Below are 20,000 nucleotides of genomic sequence, written 5' to 3' on the forward strand. Positions count from 1 at the left end.
TTTTCACTTTAGCCTTCTTGGCCTCCTGTGGCTGCTGTTGCTGTTTTTCATCTTCTTTTTTGGTCTCTCTTTTTCTTTTCAGGCTACACGGCCTTGTTTTCTTCTCCTCTTCCTCCTCCTCCTCCTCCTCCTCCTCCTCCTCTTCTTTCTTCTTCCTTGTTTGCGTTTCCTCCTCCTCCTTCTTCTTCTTCTGGGATCTCATCTCCTCTATTTCCTTCTTGACCTGTTTCCTTTTTGATGCCATGGTCTTTTCTTTCTTCCCCTTCCCTTTCTTTGTCTTCTGTTCCTCCTCCTCCTCCTCCTCTTCCTTTTCTTCACTTTCCTCTACCTCTTCTTCTTCCTTCTTGACTTCCTCCTTGCTGCCGATGGTCAGAGCTGAGGCTGTGGCATTTCGGCTGTCGCCCTTGTCATCACAGTTGCGGTTTCGCTTGCCCTTCACCTTCCCCTTCAGTGCCTCCTCATCCTTCTCCTCTGTGGACTCCTCTTCCTCCTCCTCTTTTATGGCCTCGTCAACCTGGCTAAGGCCATGGTCATCATCCATCTTCTGTTTGCTCTCACAAATATTCGGTGCGTGTCTCTTAGCATCTCTCTCCTCATGCGTCGTGGTCCCAGAGGTCTTCTCTTCAGCTTCAGCATAAGCTTCAGGTTGAGGTGTCTGGTGGTGGTCTGAGGTAGTGTGGTTGGACAGCACCATCCCGGAGGAGGCAGGAGTAGCGGATGATGATGCGCTCTGTGACTCCTGGCAGCTGATATCGGAGCCCAGGGACAGAGAGGAGGAGTACTTGACCCCGACAAGAGCGCCGGGAGGCGGACGCCCAAACGGCCCGCCCCTGTACGTGTAGCGGTGATTTCCCACGATAGACGCCAGGGACTTGAACACGTCCCCCACGTTGCCCATCTGGTGCAGGTGTGGTCGCGCCCTCACCCCGCCTTTCCCGTCTTTCGTCTCGCTCTCCACACCGTCCTCCGGAGCACCCGCTTCATCGTCCTCCACCATCTCCTTCATCGACTCCGTAACCGTGACGCCGTATAACTTTGCCAGGTCGCTGTGGCGCAGCTCCGTGCTGGCGCTGAGCTCCTTCTCCTTTTTCACCCTCCCATCCTCCAGGGCGGCGCTGTCGTTCTCGTCGTCCTCGCAGTGCGAGGGGCTGGAGGTGGGGCTGGGCAGCACTATGGGCCGTCGCAGGATGATTTTCTCCTCTTCCATCTCCACATCGTCCTCGTCGCTGAGCACAGACACGGGCGAGCCCTGCAGGCTGAGGATGGGCGGGCTGCCCGGGGGCTCCTGGAGACCCAGGTCGTCCTCGTCGTCGCTGAAGGAGCCCAGGGCCGGATGCAGCTGCGGGGCCTCTGGACGCGGAGCTGCTGCTGCTGCTGCTGCTGCTGCTGGGTCTTCCCTGCTGCTTCTGCTGCAGCTGCTTCTGCTAGTGGAGGGGAGTGATGGAGAAGGTGGATGGTGGATGGAGGAGGAAGAAGAAGAGGAGGAGGACAAGGAGGAGGAAGAGGAAGAGGAGGAGGGAGGTCCATTCTTCAGGGAGCTGTTCTCAGTGCTGGTGGATGGGTGTGATGGGGAGGGCGGTCGGGCAGTGGAGGAGGAGGAGGAGGGACGCCCATTCTTCAGAGAGCTGCTCTCTGTGCTGGTGGGTTTGGGCGTCTGGGCTTGTCTGGTCTGTCCACTGCTGCTGCTGGTGGTGGTTTGAGACGAGTCCCTCACAGGAAGGTGATGAGTTGGTCCCTCTGTGGTGCCCCTTTTCGGGGCAGTGGCGGTGGTGGGGTCTTTGGGCGTGGAGTGCGGAGACAAACAGCTGCTGCTATTGGCTGGTGGTGCCCTGTGGGGGAGGACCTTGCCTGAGGTATTTGCAGTGATTGGCTGGTGTTGGCTGGTGGTGGTTTTGGCCCCGCCCTTAATACCCTTCTCCGTTTGCTTCTCGGGTTTCCTGCGGCTCTCAGTCAGCTTGTGATTGGCTGATGGCTGACTGGGCGATGGCGACGAAGCCTGCTGATTGGGCGTTGCGCGGTGCGGCTTGGACTTCGCCGTGGATTCTGCATGGTGTTTCCGTGGAGACTGCTGCGAGCATTCCATCTTCTCTTGAACTTGTTTGTCCTTCCTGGAGGATGTCTTGCTCTTATTCTCCTTCCTGCTTCCTCCTTCCTCTTTGCTGCTCTTGTTCTTCACTTTCTCCACGTTCTCTTCCTCTCCTCTCTTTCTCGACAAGCTTCTCTTGTTGCCGTTCTTCTCCCCTCGTTTGTCCACCTTTCCCTCCTGTCCCCTCTCCCCTTTCCTCCACTTCCCCTCCTTAGCGTCTTCCACCGACATCTCCTTCTCCTTCTCCTCAACCTTGTGTGCCTTTCTCTCGTCTCTCCTCCTCTTGTGATGTCTCTCTCCTCTGTGTTTCCTCTTCTCTGTACGGCTGTGGTTGCTGCTCCTCTCTGCGTCTGACGCGGCATCTCGATCTGGACCTGGACCCGGCTCGTTCTTGGAGCTCGGAGGACTGTCCTTCTGAACTTCAGAGGACCCGGAAGTGCCCTCTGACCTTTCACCCCTGAGGTCAAATTCAGCTGGTGGTGGTGGTGGTGTTGGTGCTGAGGAGCGCCGGTGGTGGTGTTGGTGGCGGGAGGTAGCGCCTGACTCCTCTTCGGCAGGTGACGGAGGTCTCACAGAATCCTGGCTCTTCTGATTTCGCTCCGGAACGGGTGATGACGGAGACGACAAAGGTGGAGACGATGGGAATCGTGAAGGTAAAGGTGATGGTGATGATGGTGAAGATGGTGATCTTGCTCTCTTGTCTCTGCCTGGTGTTGTCAAAGGAGGAGGAGACTTTGGCCGGGGGCTTCTCTGGTTGTTTTCGGTCTTGGTCCTGGGGATGTCAGTGTTGGAGGGTGGGGAGCGGTGGTGGGGTTTTGGGGATTGAGACGAGGTGCGGGTGGGGGTGGGGGTGTGCCTGGAGGGCGTGTGAGACCTCTCATGCAGCTGATCCCTCTCTGATCCATGGCTGCTATGCTCCTGCACAGGAAGAAAAGACATTACATTACACTTAGCTGACATCTCTTTCATCGTCATTTTGGTACAGGGTACTAGTTACAGTCCCTACAACGTGGGATTTAGGTGTTGCTCAATGGTACTTCAGCCATTGATGGGATTTAAACCTGCAAAATTCTGATATCAAGACAAACCAGTTTACCAAACCATTAGCCAATGGCTGCCCCATTACATGAAGGCTTAAGAGGCAAAAGACATTTTGAAGCAAGTCAAAATGAATGCAGCCCCTTAACGCATGCCGTTCCATCAGTAGAATTATGTAATAGTCACTGAACAAAAACATAGTACTACACCAGCATGCACATAGGCCTTTAGTAATACATTATGGTAACAGCTAATTTATAACAGTTGTCGTGTCTTAACGGGTTAACTAATCTACCCCTACATTCCCAAAAGACAGATCAACAGATCAGCAGACACCAAAACCATATCACTCATTAACCTCCACTTCTCAATTCTGAACATCAACAAACACACACCATGACAGCCAACAAGACTTGTGATGGTGGAGTCTCGCAGCTTTCTCATTTTTTAAAGTGTCACAGGCAATTAGCAGTGTGAATTAGGTAACACTACACTCTACACATTACACAATACACATTAAACATTCTCTCTCTCTCTCTCTCTCTCTCTCTCTCTCTCTCTGTCTCTCTCTCTCTCTCTCTATCTCTCTCTGTCTCTCTCTCTCTCTCTCTCTCTCTCTCTCTCTCTCTCTCTCTCTCTCTCTCTCTCCCAGCAAGTCTGGTCTGCACTCGCAATAGCTCAAGTAGAGGGGAATGTATTTTGTGTAGCCTACCTTTTCGCAGTATAGACAAATGACAAAAAAACCCTCAATTTTATGAAATTTGATATCCTTTGACAGCAAAATTGATATCACGATATAAATTCGATATATTGCACAGTCCTACTTCACATAGCCACAATATCCCTGCTCTGTACTGTAAATCAATACATCTCCGAAGGTTTAAACCAGTGTTTCTCAAACTTTTTCAGATCGAGGACCACTTTGTCCCCACAAAAATGGTCACGGACCACCTTTCTACTGAATTGACAATTGACGGGTGCTATTTTTTATGCAGATCACTTACTTCTTATTCACATTTACAAGCCTGGCTTATTGTGGTGAAAATTAGATTTCAACTATGTTTAGCTTTGTAATAATATTACAAATATAGTCTTCTGCTTGCTTGTCTTGGGAAAGTAGAACTCCCCTTGCGGACCACCTGAGCTCGGTCGCGGACCACTAGTGGTCCCCGGACCACACTTTGAGAATCACTGGTTTAAACGATAAGTGGCTGCTGCAGATAGCAACAAGTTCTGCTGTACATCTACATGCACATGGTAATTAAATATGTCAAAAGCTGCTATATAATTACCAATACGCCCCTGTGTTATAGCTAACTTGTTGCGCTAATGCCCGAATTCACATGTGTTAGCTGTAATGGGAGTTGGCGGTAATCATTTGGGAATTTGACAATTATAACCAACATGCATGAACAGGTTTGAATTAAATTAATGTAATTGAATTAAAATGGTTAACTGGGTTTTCGGTGTTCGATCGTGTGTGTGTGGCGTGCATGTGTGTACATGTGTGTCTGCAAGTGTTAAGTATGTGTGGGTGTGTTAATCTGCATGCTTACAGTATGTGTGGGCTTGTGTGTGTGTGTGTACCCATGTACAGCAAGTGTGATGATTTATTATATGCAAGTGTGCAAGCATGTATTACTGCTTTGTGTTTCCATCTGGGAGTGCAAGTATGTAGGCGTAAAGCATAGTCTACTCAAAAACTACAAGTGCAATGTGTGTTTGTTTGTGTGTGTGTGTGTGCGCGCACGCCCTTCTAAGTGTTTGTGTGTGTGTGTGTGTGTGTGCGTGTGTGTTTACGACAACTGCATTGTCCACTACCCACTCACCGCAGTGTGCTTGCCATGCCGTGCCTGTGCCTGTGCCTGTGCCCTGCACTCCTCTCTGGGTGGTGTGTGCCTCTGCTGCCTCCGCTGATGGTGCTGGGGAGAAGGGTCACTGCTGTCACCCGAATGCCTCCTGGGTGGAGGAGTGTGGGGTGGCGGTGGGGAGCGTGGGGAGTCATTGCTGTCACCCGAATGGCTCCTGGGTGTGGTGTGGGGTGGCGGTGGGGAGCGCGAGGTGTCACGGTCCCCTGTATGGTAGCCACTGGTGTCATTCACATGCCTCCTGGGTGGTGTGTGGGGTGTTGGTGGAGAGCGCTGGGAGTCACTGCTGTCACCTCCATTCCTCCTGGGTGGTGTGTGTGGCGGTGGGGATCTCGTCGAGTCATGGCGGTGATGGTGCTGCTGCTGCTGCTGAGAGCTGTGACTGCTGTGGCTGTAAGGCACGCTGGTGTTGGACTCTGCTGCTGGTGAGGGGGGGCCCTGGCGGTGCTCGTTGCTGCCCCCTTTGGGTCCTCGCTGGGCAGGGCGGCTGTGGCTGGTGCCGTGGCCGTGGCCGTGCTGGCTGGAGGAATGGTGGTGGTGGTGGTGGTGGTTGTTGTGGTGGTGGTGGTTGTTGTGGTGGTTGTTATTGTGGTGGGGGTTTGGGTGGGGCTGCCGGTGGGGTGGGTATCCCTGGGACGGGTGCTGTTTGCCGGGGTTGAAGGGCTGGGAGGGTGGGCCGTAGGATGGTGGGGAGTCCGCGGGGTAGAGGTGGCTTCTGTGGGGGTGGGCGTTCATGTCCGACTTGCTCTGGCTTGGTTCCTGACAAGAGAAATGTAGGGAGACATGTTAGTATAAATACAATACGTGAAATGTATGAAATTACAGTGAACATGACGTGAACACACAAGTTAGTGAAAGAACATAAAATGTGTGTAATTTCTTATTGGTAAAACACCCCAGATTCTGACCAGACTGACCAGTAGAGCTGATTTACATTTTAAAATAACGAATAATAATACAAAAGCTCAGCAAAATACAGGTAGGTAGCCTGAACGAAACGTCTGCTCAGTTGAACGAGACGTCTGTATGGGTTGAACGAAACGTCTGCATGGGTTGAACGAAAGGTATTTATGGTGACCGAAACATCTTCTACGAAACGTCCATTGAACGAATCGACCGTCTCAGCTGCAAAAGGGATACAAAATGTGTGTACACAGTACACACTGTAAAAACGTACATGTATAAAAAAGCTAAAATAAAGTATGCTCAAAGACAAGAGAGGTTCTGCATAATTCAGATCCTTTCACAGATAATTCATTCAACTAATGTTTCTAGTTGTATTAATTCCCCAGAAAGTGATGGTGAAATTGGACTTCCCCAAAGCTTACTCAAAGAGATTGTTGAACCTCTGAGATGATCCAATCATTTCACCAATACCTTCCCAAAACCCTGTTAGTTTCAATTGGTTGGATCTCTTACAGGTGACCCTTGTGTACACAGAATATGAAAACAAAGCCTATAAAAGAAATAGACAAAACTAAATAATAAAAGTCCATTAGCAGTTGTCTTGTTAATTAAAGTTCATGGTAATAGCCGAGTTGTTCCTCCTGACCCTCTATCCCTTGACCCTCACAAAACGGTTTTCAAGGGTCAAAATAATGTAGTTGTAAGCAATGCTCTGAAAAGATGTTAACTTGCTTACAGTATACGTCAACTACTTTGAATGAGAGAAGGTAAATCTTCAAAGAAAAGGTTGCAAGGCAAATTCAAGTTCAAGTTCAATGTCAAGTTCATTTTTCCTCAAGGCGGAAATTAGATTGTAACAGGCATTAAAACACATAGAGTAGACATCAAATAATTAAAACATCATAAAGACAGGGACTTCGGTCAACACAGCACAAGGACATAAGACCATCGACCATTCCACATAGACTGGGACCTATACACAGAAAAAAAAATATAAGCAAATAAAAAATTAGGCAGAGTGTCTCTCTCTGCTCTGACCTGGTAGTCGCGAGGGGGGCTCCTGTGGCCCTGTGTCCAGGGGCCACTACTGCGGTAGGGGGAGCTCCAGGTGGGAGAGCCGTGGGAGGAGGGCTGCCGGGGCGGAGGTGGAGGCTGAGACGGACCGCTGAAGTGATTCATCCTCGGACGGAATGCCTGCGGAGGTAGGTGGAGAAGGAGTGTTACGATTAGTGTGTGTGATCCCTGTGTTGAACCATACTTACACCAGGCAGACTCTGCCTGATAAAGGTCTAAGACAGAGAGCTTGCAAGTCCAGTAAAGCTTTGCACAAAAAAGACCTGAAGTGTGCAGATTGTCCTTTCTTTATATAAAAAGTTCCACTGAATCCTGCCCCTTCTAACAGATGAGCGGTAACCCTTTACCACTTCACATACCATATGTGCACACCTGATCGGGAACTGTGTTGAACATCTGTGACGCAAGTAAATGGTTAATTTCCTTTGGGATCAATGAAGTATCTCTACCTTTACAACCACTGCTGTGGCTGAGTCCTGCTCTTCCTGTTCTGTCGTTAGTAGACTCAGAGTGTGTTCCTCCATGTCATCAGTGTCTTGGTTAGTTGTTAGTCCGAGCAGTAAGCTGATTGTGCCAACAGTGAGAGATGGGCCGCCATCAGCTTTGGCCGGGCCCAGGACAATGTATCTGAAAGGGCCCCTCGTGGTTCAATCGGCTGGGCACTTGAATGGGTTCAATTCCCGCCCGAGGTCATTTGCTGAGCCTTCTCCGTCTCTAGACCCCCGCTCATGTCCTGTCCCTCTGTTACTGTTCTGGCACAATAAAGGCATAAAAAGCCCCCCAAAAACGTATATATAAAATGAAAGGGCCCCTCACGAGCACACACTTCTAGGCCTCCCCCACTCCCTGGGCCCGGGACAACTGACCCTTTTGTATCCCCTCACCCCCACCCCCTGTGGGCTTCCCCGGCTGAAAGCACAGCATGGCTATGGTGCCGCACATGGCACTAGTCAACAGATGCTCTGGTCTAACAGAGCAGATTTGCAAAGGGGGGAGTTGGGGTGCGTGCACACACACACACACACACACACACACACACACACACACACACACACACACACACACACACACACACACACACGCACGCACGCACGCACGCACACGCACACACACACACACACACACACACACACACACACACACACACACACACACACTTGCATGAAGGGGTGTTAGACATAATCCCACCAAAACCTGCCAAGGAGGCGAATATTGCTCTATTGGCGGAGTAATCATATTTTTAAATGGCTTATTTTTAAGACACTGATTCTAGCACCAAACCAAAACATAACACTCTAATTCTGTCTGACTAATTGGAATCACTACAAGCAAAGGGACACAATTTTTGCAATGTTAGCTACAGAGAAGTGATTACAAAGATGCCCGTCAACCCTTGTAATTATATAAATATGTACTGTAAGTGCATACTGCTTTCATGTATATATGTATTGTATTTACTGTATGTTTATATTGTTTGTACAAACTGTATGTATGTATGTATATATGTATGTTTGTATGTATGTATGTATGTATGTATGTATGTATGTATGTATGTATGTATGTATGTATGTATGTATGTATGTATGTATGTATGTATGTATGTATGTATGTATGTATGTATGTATGTATGTGTCAAGTTCAAGTGTACTTAAAGTGTACTGTCAAAAATCTATGAAACAGGGTTAACAAAGAAGTTTGAAATTGCATTTGACCATTTTCCATGTACTGTATGTATGCATGTATGCATGTATGTATGTATGTATGTACGTACGTACGTACGTATGTATGTATGTATGAATGTATACAAATATGCTCAACTACTAAACCTTTCATTAGTCTGTTGACAATGTGTTGAGCAGCCCGTTCGCCTCAGTGTCTGCAACTGCAGTATTTCCCCCTATGTTTATTTCTTCATCCTCCTGGGCAATACCCGAGATGACCAGGGTGAGGCGCTATGGTGCCAACAGTGTCTATGTACTGTACTGTAATACGGCACCTCCCCAAGCAGGTCAGTGGAGCATGCACGCCGCCTACTACTAGAGAGCCTGGGGACCTGAGTCTCATTCCTGCGACTAATCGGCTAATCTCGCTTATAGTACAGAGGTTGGCACCGCCATTCATTAAAACTGAGGGTTTGCAGCAAGTCAGGCTGCACTGTTAAAATGTGCATGAGGCAGGCTGTTATTAAAGTAATACGTTACACTCATTCATTATTCAGAGCAGTACATGCACACACAATGACTTGTGTTTTTAGGATTTAATGCGCGCTTGATTTTGTGGGGAGACAGAAATCTGAAAAAGATTTGTTTCCGGCATGTTTTTACACTACAGTCGTTCAATAATTAAGCAGGGACGCTTAAGGCACAGACATGGTGCGTCAAATTGAAACTTTTTGGCTTTTGGTGTGCCAATGGAACAAGGAAAAACGCTTCCATTGGCGCTAATGTAATAAGGGAAAAATGAATGCACACTATGGTCACAATACTGCTTTGTCAGCTTTGATATTTCACGAGCAGGGAGAGGGCATTACGACTGATTACCACAGGAAGTTTGGTGCTGTTTGCTAGCTGATATTAACCCGTTAAGACACGGTGAGGTGTTATAAATTTGCATTACTAAAGGCCCTGTGTTTTGTCATAGTAGTGTAGTACTATGGTAGTTACGTTTTCAATGTCTATCACAGCGTTCTACTGGTGGAACTACGCGCATAATGGAGCAACGCTAATCGAAGTGCGTTCCTCACATACTGTAGGTGCTGATGTAAATCTTTCCCCTATTTCAACATGCCTGCTTCATTGCTACGTGACTTGTGACATCACACCAACGTACAGTGGGGGGCAACCTCTAATCAGAAGCTACCATACAGTGCCATATATTCCAAACTATCTGGTTTTACCTTCCACAGGTAATTGCCTAATAGGACAGGTAAAACAGGTTATTGGGACAGGTTATTTGGAATGTGTTGCACTGGATTTTATCTTCTGAATCCAGGTTGCCCATCACTGCTTATACCCACGTACTAGCCTGGGCGTCAAACAGTCTGGCGAAAGCTAAGAGGAATCCGTCTCCGTGGAGGGTGGGAGATGGTCTGATCTTACTCTGATATTAATATTGGAGTTCCGAATTCGAATTAAAACCCATATTGTACTTTATTAGCATGACTGTTACGATACAGTGTCGGAAAAGTATACAAATAACAAAACAAAAGTGTGTACAGTGTTACCTCAACCAATCAGTAAAGGACTTTGCGAGTGAGTTCGGCGTCACCACTCTCAACTGTTTACTGATTGGCCAAACAGTGAGCGAACCGAGCTAGGAGGGTATCGTCAGACTAGGTGCGGAGCCAAAATCTTTGGGTGGAGTACATAGGATGGCGTCGCCAGGCTACCCACGTACCTGCTCCGGGCTGTACTTGCTCCTCTTCTGGGGGCAGTCGTCGCGTGGGGGAGGAGTGTGGTGCTGGGGGGAGGATCGCGGGCCTGGACCCTCTGGGTGAGGTGGGGCAGGGCGCTTTAGGGAGCCCCCGGGCCCTGCTGATGCGGCACCTAGGCGGGGGCCCGGGGACCAGCGATCTGCTCCTGGCGGGCGAGACTTGGGGTGATGCTGAGACTGCTGATGCGGAGACTGAGGACCCCCATACTGAGAGAGAGACAGACAGAGATAGAGAGAGACAGAGAGAGAGAGAGAGGTGTATTTGAAATTTGAACTCTCATTTCTGATACCATTTTCATTTGCACACACAATGACAAGTAAATATAAAAAATATGTAACTTGAATAACATAGTGTGAATTTAGAAAATACGGTACGTGCAACATTTGACTGAAAGAAAGAATGAATGAAGAAAAGGATGACTACAAGTAAGGGAGACAGGAAAGCAAGAGAGAAAAGAAACACAGTGGCATTTCATGGAAGCCAAAGAGACGATGAGCGAAATATGTGTAGGATTTCGAAAGCAACGACGATGATGCAAACAGAACCACACAGACAGACAGAGCAGATGAAGGGTGAGAGACAGCGAGAGGAACAGGAGGAGACAGCGTGGGCGAGTAAGGCATAGACAAAAATATCACAAGAGAAAGTGAAAGAGAATGTGAGAGAAGGAAGTGAAGGAAAGGTGGAGGAGAAATACTGAGGTACTGAGGAAATACTGAGTGTTTTTTTTACTCAAGATGTTTTATTGTTTTGTGTCATTTGAGCTGCCTGCTTCTTGCAACAGTAAAAAAGCGGAGTATAAGTTCTGCTATGACTGACAGAAATGCTCTACATGCTTTTCTTATGAAAGGAAAGCAATAAGTAAAAAATTCCAGAGTCATGTTAGCCTTTTTTTATCTTGAGGACAACAACACATTGGATGAACCCCACCATCAGAACTGATGGACACTGGCTATGCCATAATGACCCAAACAGAGCGTGCATGTAATAGTGGGGAAGTGTGTGTTTTGGAAATGTGTGTTGGTGAGTGCGGACGGACATGTGTGTTTGGGTGAGTGTGTGTTTAGAAATGTCTTTGGGAGTGGAGGAATGTGTGGGATTATGTGCAAGGGTGTCAGCGGTCTGTGTGCAGGAGGCGGGTGTGCACGTGTGTGTGTGTGTGTGTGTGTGTGTGTGTGTGCATGCGTATGTGTGTACCCGTGATGGGGCTCCAGGCCGCATGGCGTAGTTGCTAGAGGGGCAGTCGGGGTTCCTGCGAGGGCCATGGGGCTCGTAGCGTGACTCCCAGGGCTGCGGGGGCCTCTGGTCCCTAGGGGGATGCTGAGGGATGCGGTCACCAAGGGAACCCATCCCCATCGGCCTGGAGACAGAGACGGAAACAGACGCAGTAGAGACACGTTAGTCTTCCCGAAGGAAATGAAAATAAAATTGCTACAGCTTTCCATGATATGTCCACACCCCTGTCATTGTACAGGATGAGGACGCAGGTGCTATGGTGCAGCAAGCTAATGTACCTCTTCATACATGTGGTCTCACTGGCCATAGGGAGCTGTGTTCGAGTCCCAGCTGGGTTGATTCCCAACCCTACCCCTACCCTATCTCTCTCCCCTGCTTTGTTACCTGTCTGGTCTTCACTGTCATATCATAATAAAGGCACAAAAAGCCCATAAAAAAAACAATAAGGGGTCTACTGATGGAACTGATATGCTTACCGGTCATTGTGAGCTTTGTTTGGGTGGTTCCTTCCTGCCATGTGATTCTGGGAGTTGTGATGGGATTGGTACATTCCCCCATTGCACCTGTCCAACAGACAAAAATGTTTCTTAGAAATATGGTCAAACTTAACTTCAGCTGTTGCAGTTGTTGCTTGCCAAGGATTTCCAAAGGCTTGATTAAGTTAAAAAGCCTTTAACAGGAAGGGCTGACGTGTTGCAACAAGTGTCTTCCTCAGAGTCTATCCTATCACTTAGTGACTCATTTCCTCGAGCCAAAGAGTACCTGCTTTGGAGAAAAAAGTGAAGCAGCCCTCCTTAGTGACCAGTAAATTGTTGGCGTTTTTGTATCAGAAAAAATGTTTCACTCAGTACTGTATGTGTAGGATAGGAATGCGATAGGAAATCCGAGGCACTGAAGGTTGCAGTTTTTATACTACATTTATTTGGCCACATCAATACGTCCTGAAGAAGGCAAGATACGACGAAACGTGAAGGCAAATAAAACAACTTTGAGTGCCTTGGATTTTCAATCTTCAACAACTTTGACAGTCCCTACACCGATAAGCACCAAGGGAAAAAAGGTGAGCAACCTGAAGCACTCCAATTTCCTGTTTGTTTTCTAACGCTTACAGTGTATTTTCCAATACCATACAGTAGTGGGTAGCCAACTGGTCGCCGTGACATGGTTTAGCAATACAATAATTACATTGCTAGCTGACGTGGTTAGCAATTATTGTTTTGGGAAATGCACGCCTTTCACTGATGACTTCACAGTCACAGTGGTCTAGAATATTCTTGAATACTCCGGGACTGTGTGATTGGTTACCTGGAGGGGCGGGCCCAGTGCTGATTGGTGGATGGTGCCCATGGTGCTCTGCTGAGTCCAGCCGAGGGGAAGGAGTCCCATGTGCTACGGCCTGACGACTGCTCCGTCTTGTGATACATCCAGCCTACGAGGTAAATGTAAACACACACACACACACACACACACAAGGCTGTCAAACCTATCGTAACATACACTTACATGAATATATGATAAACACACACATACTGCAGGGCTGTCTAACATATTGTCATGTACTTACTACATGCATCTAGGTGATACACACACATCAATACAGGGCTGTCAAACATACATGTAAATACATGTATGTGATACATCCAGCCCACAACACACACACACACACACACACACACACACACACACACACACACACACACACACACACACACACACACACACACACACACACACACACACACACACACACACACACACACACACACACACACACACACACACACACACCAGGGTTTAAGAAGCGAAAAGCATGCTGCACTTGGGACTTGCCTCAGTGCTGCGTGTGTAAAACCCTCCACTGTAGAATCGAGAGGTTACAGCAGCACCAGCAGCACTGCAGCTTCACAACTACCTAGAGAGAGAGAGAGAAAGAGAGAGAGAGAGAGAGAGAGAGAGAGAGAGAGAGAGAGAGAGAGAGAGAGAGAGCAGATTAGTCAAAACATCAGATGTACGCCTCAATCAGTTCAGAGAGAGAAGGCTGCAAGGGCAGGGCATGTAGTATAAAGACAAATAGAATAGAATAGAATAGAACAGAACAGAACAGAACAGAACAGAACAGAATAGAATAGAATAGAATAGAATAGAATAGAATAGAATAGAATAGAACAAAACAGAATAGAATAGAATAGAATAAAATAGAATAGAATAGAATCATAGTGTCATGAAATGTTTCTCTGTCATAAAAAAGAATGAAGGGTACGGGTACGGTACAACAACTATTTACCACAATGTTACAAGTCAGCAGAGAAGGCTACATTACAACAACGACTTTCCACAATGTTAAAAGTCAGATGACAAGGCTACAGTATAAGAACGACTTACCACAATGTTACAAGTCAGCAGACAAGGCTACAGTGCAACAACAAACTAACTAACGTCCACATGGCCAAACAGCTCCTCCTCAAACAAAAAAAAAGCTTGTTCCGTTTCCAAGGAGACAGCAACAAGCGACAAGCAAAAGCTAAACACGAGCACAGCATGTCATCTCTGCTTTAGATACAGTAGGGATGGGGTTACAAACACCAGTGAGGGAAACAATGCTATGTTTCTGTGTAGCTCAGAGTTGGAACTGGGAACTCGGAAACTGAGGATTGAGCAGTGTTGCCCACAGTCAGGGGTTGCCTTGCTACGCTTCCAGAGATACATGCAGTAAAGTAAAAGTTGAAGTACATTCATGATGTACAGTACATACAACCTGTATTACAAAGTCGTTACACCAGTTATTCCACTGCACCCGATGAAGAACTTTGCTTTTCTTTTACTTTTACTTCTACCTACACTGCGGTAAAAGGTCAGTGTGTACTCACAGGCTATGCAGGCTCAGACACTCATGAAACATGATCCTGAGGTGGCCAAACTTTGTCTTCATTAAGCGAGGTGAAGTGGTGTACACGGCACCGTACTTTACACTTCCCCATCCCACCATGCGGTGATGTAAACAAACAGACACAGGTCCCCTCCTGCCCTGGCTGAAGTGTGAGTGTGTGTAAACACAGCTCTTCCCCTCAACCCTGTCTCCAGCCTCTCTCTCTCTTTCTCTGTCTCTCTTTCGTTTTCTCTATCTTTCATTCTCTCTCTCTCTCTGCCTACACGCTGCAGTATGTGTCAAAGGCTTATCGTTCTCTACACCCATGCTCTGTGACATAGTTAAACCACACCACACCCGATGGCCACACGGTTATCAACAGGCAGAGGCCAGGCCACAGGGGAAGACCGATGCAAACAAACACACACACACACACACTTACACACACACACACACACACACACACACACACACACACACTTACACACACACACTTACGCATGCACACACATGCACGCACACACACTTTCTCTTTGTCACCAGCAAGTTCCTCCAATGGCTTTATGATGTCATTGGAGTAAAGTGCTAGCGATACAGCTGAACCCACTACAACCCGGTCATTGTTGTCTCATCCAGTGTGAAGCAACAAGTACACGACAATTAGACCGAAATATGCAGCTGACATACTGGCATGCCCACAAAGACATCAGAGAACATACAATGGAGAGTGTTCCTGCACTTGCACACTACAGTGCAGTTTAACCCATTAAGACACACCGTTATAAATTTGCTGTCACCACAATGGCAATGACCAAGTCATAGTGTATTACCAAAGGCTCTGTGTTATGTCATAGTAGTGTAGTACTATGGTAGTTGGTAGTTAACTTTTCAATGACTATTATATTACAGTGTGCCACAGGAGGTACGGCGTGCATTAAGGGGCTACACAGGGCCACTGTATTTGCGTCATCGAGTGTAATCATATCTACAGTACATGTGTGTAAGCATAGTCAGCGGCCGAGGCAAACAGACAGCAGTGGGAAAGCGAGGAGTGGAGCCCCTCACGACACAATGACTATTTATAAACCCAATCTGTGTGAAAATATGTACATGTCTGCGGTTATTCAGTTGCATTGAGTCTGGCGAACACTGAGAGAGAGAGAGAGAGAGAGAGAGAGAGAGAGAGAGAGAGAGAGAGAGAGAGAGAGAGAGAGAGAGAGAGAGAGATAGTAAGTAACAGAGACAGAGACAGAGACAGAGACAGAAACGGAAAGACAGAGAGAAAGATTCATGGTATTTGGCAGTCATACTTCCAGCCTACACAAACATCGCTCCAGGCCCTCTGCAAGAAAGGAATTAAAACAGTAGATGACCCCATGAGTAGCAGGTTGGTCGGGTCACGTCGGGACAGGCAGCCCCTCCTACACGAGGCTCTCTCACAAGACACACTCACTCACGAGACTCCTCAGCCTTAGTGTTACACCAGTGCTTACTGCCATCTGCATGAACTCAAACTCAACCTGACACGCCAGAGGAAACACAGGGACACAGATAAAAGGCAAAAGGAACTGTGTATTAAGGTGCAGGAGACGAACACAGGGGCACAGGCACAAGGCAAAGGTGCACTGAGTAATATTTTTTAGCTGTTTCTTTCCAGAATGCATGCTGCCCATTCACAAATGTTACCTTTTTCCACAAATACTTATCACCACCATCATATTTGAAGTATTCGTAATGACTGGGAAAATGGCACTTTTCATACATGAAAAGGTGGATCTTCTCTATGTCAGCCATTTTGAATTTCCAGAAATAGAATTTTAAGCTGCAGAACTTACTGTACTTTGGTCATACTAGTAAATATTAGTTTATTAATCATGAATATTCATGAAAAGATCAAATTTGGTTATAGGCAGCACCGTTTCAATGAGCAGCATCGTCGCAATACCTACTCTGGCCACCATCCTACACAGTGCACCTTATGCATTCTTATGCATCTCTACGATGGAACTTTTTGTCTGTTTCTTTTATTGTGCTGTCGTGTGTTGTGTGTTATGTGTTATGCGGCAGCTATGTGCTATGTCCAAGACACATTTCTCTCAGGGCGAATAAAAACAATCTTGAATCTTGAGGATCATGAAACCAGAGCATTCCAACAATGTGGTTCCCCATGGGCATGTAAAACCTGTGAAAAATGTAAACAGTAAAACTTTGTATTTTTCAGTCACAAGTTCTTTTGTTAATGATGAAATGGACTCTCTAGATGGTGCTTAATGATGTGACAGTGGAGTGTGTGTTCAGTGTAGTGCCAGAAATGGATAAGAAAGTATATACCGTTAGTATAGTATAGGCTTAAGGCTAATATATCGATCAGGAGTTGAGAAAAACCTAGAAGAACTGTATTTAAAAACATTTTTGCTCTTGAAACTGCTGACTGTATGGTTAAAATGAGAAAACAGTTTTTAAGGATTGGTGGAAGATTGGATTTCAGTGTATATCTCTGGAGTGTTGAGGAAAAGTATTTTGTCAGCATAACTGTATATCAGCACGATGGGCAATCATTAATGAAGCAGGTTTTATTCACGGTGCAACATATTGTTGGTTTTCGAAACGTTTCAAAATTTTAGATGTCAATAAGTTCAACCCAGGCTATCACTGTCTGAATGCATTATGCAAAAACGAGAACGCAAAACATTTTTCATGGGCTATGTTTAACCTGATTACCTGTCAGACTATTGTAGACGTCTAAGGCACCTGTTCTATCAAAATTAATGGTCTTGTAACCATTCTAGCAGCACACCTGTGGTACACATACAGTACTGTATACGCCTAATCAGTGTCTCGTTTGCAGAGGACGCACACCCAAAGACGATCAGTCTCTGTGCCACATGCTGTGCTGTGCTCAAGGTTGCCAGATGTGACTAGGGATTTCCAGCCCAAAAAATACTCAAAAAAGGCCAGAAGACACTAAATCTCACCTGTTTGCTGTAAGTTCTACTGATATCTATGGTAATAAAACTACCAAACCACCACTCAATACCCTTTTTCAAAACAGCAGACGATCATCCTAAACAGCTCCAACTTGGGCATGAAATCACCCAATCTGGCAACACCGCCTGTTTTCGACAGTTGCAGCGTTGGCAGTGTTGTCTAGGTGTGCTCTCACTCATCATGGTGCTCAGTGGCGCTCCAGTTTTACACCACGCCATATGGGCTGGAAGACTCCAGGGGGGCTTGGCATACACTACTGCAACAAGCACTGATTGATTTAATTGCTTATTTATTATTAATACCAGCTTTATCTCTCGATTCCCAAGATTCTCCATCTACTGTATTAGTAGTTTATATGCATTACTGCTACTCCTTTTCTTAAGCGACCTTGGGGCTCCATGAAAGGCGCAATAAAAATTAAGTTATTATTACTATTACTATTATTATTATTATTATTGTTGTTACTAGTATGCAGTTGACTGTAAAATTTTAGACACTTCCTACAACAGGACCCCTCCACCACCTACTTTTAAACACATGCACGCACGCACACACACACGCACACGCACACACGCACACACGCACAAACACAGAGTAACTGAAACTGCAGCCTCCTAACATAGAGATCTTGAGCGTTGTATTAGGAGGATGGAGAAACGGTCTTCTGTTGAGCAACATCACACAAAAGCAAAGCAGAGCTACATGTTGCAACTTTATGTGCTGAATGATGCACTACACACACACACACACACACACACACACACACACACACACACACACACACACACACACACACACACACACACACACACACACACACACACACACACACACACACACACACACACACACAACCACAGAATTTCTTCTCTCTGCACGCGCCACTATCGCACATATGCCACAAGCCCTACACATGTGGTGAAGCGTCTCCATGGTAACACACACGTGTTACCTAGCGACAGGAGGCCTATAATGCTGCTGATGATGATGAAGGTCAGACTGAGAGGAAGTGGCACTAACTTCCTGTGGAAGAGAATCTCACACGCACACAGCTCATATGCCCTTGTGGTCTTGACCTCTCTACGCTTAACACTCATCACACACGCATATGCTGCAAACTCACAAACACACACACACACACACACACACACACAAAGGCATGTACGCACACACTAACTTACACCCCCCCCACACACACACACACGCACTCACTCACTCACTCACTCACTCACTCACTCACTCACTCACTCACTCACTCACTCACTCACTCACTCACTCACTCACTCACTCACTCACACACTCACTCACTCACTCACACACACACACACACACACACACACACACACACACACACACACACACACACACACACACACACACACGTGCGCACATACACTCCCACACACTAGAGCAAAAATGATTAGTATCAGACCTACATAGTAAATGCGTGCATGCTGACGAATGGAAACACACATAACCACAACTCAACACCTCAACTGACGTTAGAGCACATCAAAGAGTCTAAGGCAGTCTTATGCTTTCTGAGAAACACCGTACGGGCTCGACTGAAGACTTTGTGCTAATGATAGCCAATGCCACATGTAGATATACAAGCAGGAGTGATAAAGAGAAATAGCTAAACAGACTAATATAAAAGCCATCGATACATATACACCGCAGTACACTAGACCAGTGGTTCTTAACCTTTTTTTCTTAGCGCACCCCCTTACCTGTGCCGAAGACAAGCCGCGCACCCCCAACACAAACTTCTACATGTGTATATGCACTAAAAAATGATAAATGAGTGATTAATTACAATGATTCTTGCATGAGACATGAATCAATACCTGAATGACTTTAAATGGGAACCAAAACTTGTTTAATTTGGACTTAATTTGGCCTAATTATAATGTTTGCAAGTATAATTTTGGTCACAACCTCTACACAAACAAAATTCTGTGCACCCCCTGGAATCTCTGGCGCACCCCCAGGGGGTGCCCGCACCCCAGGTTAAGAACCACTGCACTACAGTACACTGCTACTGTGCAATGCCATACTATACAATGCAATACTGTCCATGACAATACTATCAATATTATCAGCTACCTCTGACGCTTGGGACACATAGACGCAAATTTGTCCAAGCGAAGTGAACATCGCCATTCATTCCTATGAGGGAGGCGAAGGCAAGCGAACAGGAGTGAAATTATTCATCCAAGTTTCATATTATGCAAACGAGGAGCACATTTCGACAGCGGCGACCAATCAAATCAACAACATAACTGTTCCATACCATTTGATTCGCCATGGCCAAATGATAACAGTTGAGCTGTCAGAATGGAACACTGAATTTCACCTGTCTTTGCCTCGCTCATTTCGCCTGCTATGTTTCCCTAGCGTAAACCACCGGAGACCTATAGCTGCTTATTCTTTTGTTTTGCATCACCAGTCCAATTGGTTACGATTTTATGCTTAGGGTAATGTAAAGTCACCAGAAACCTTTAT

General features: G+C 46.6%; 1 protein-coding gene across 1 annotated transcript in view; it reads right to left on the minus strand.

Moving 5' to 3' along the window:
* The window catches only part of kdm6bb (lysine (K)-specific demethylase 6B, b), a 55,774-nt gene that overhangs the window by 21,986 nt on the left and 13,788 nt on the right, over positions 1-20,000 (minus strand). The window contains exons 2-9 of the mRNA XM_063203265.1: positions 13,472-13,553; positions 12,947-13,070; positions 12,118-12,204; positions 11,603-11,765; positions 10,369-10,611; positions 6,937-7,092; positions 4,954-5,751; positions 1-3,004 (exon numbers count right to left, since the gene is read on the minus strand). The exon at positions 1-3,004 is cut by the window's left edge and continues 689 nt beyond it. Coding sequence (XP_063059335.1) covers positions 1-3,004; positions 4,954-5,751; positions 6,937-7,092; positions 10,369-10,611; positions 11,603-11,765; positions 12,118-12,204; positions 12,947-13,065 — 4,570 coding nt within the window. The 5' untranslated portion in view covers positions 13,066-13,070; positions 13,472-13,553. The remainder of the gene's footprint in view (positions 3,005-4,953; positions 5,752-6,936; positions 7,093-10,368; positions 10,612-11,602; positions 11,766-12,117; positions 12,205-12,946; positions 13,071-13,471; positions 13,554-20,000) is intronic.

Source organism: Engraulis encrasicolus, chromosome 7, assembly GCF_034702125.1.
Source record: "Engraulis encrasicolus isolate BLACKSEA-1 chromosome 7, IST_EnEncr_1.0, whole genome shotgun sequence".
Classification (NCBI taxonomy): Eukaryota; Metazoa; Chordata; class Actinopteri; order Clupeiformes; family Engraulidae; genus Engraulis; species Engraulis encrasicolus.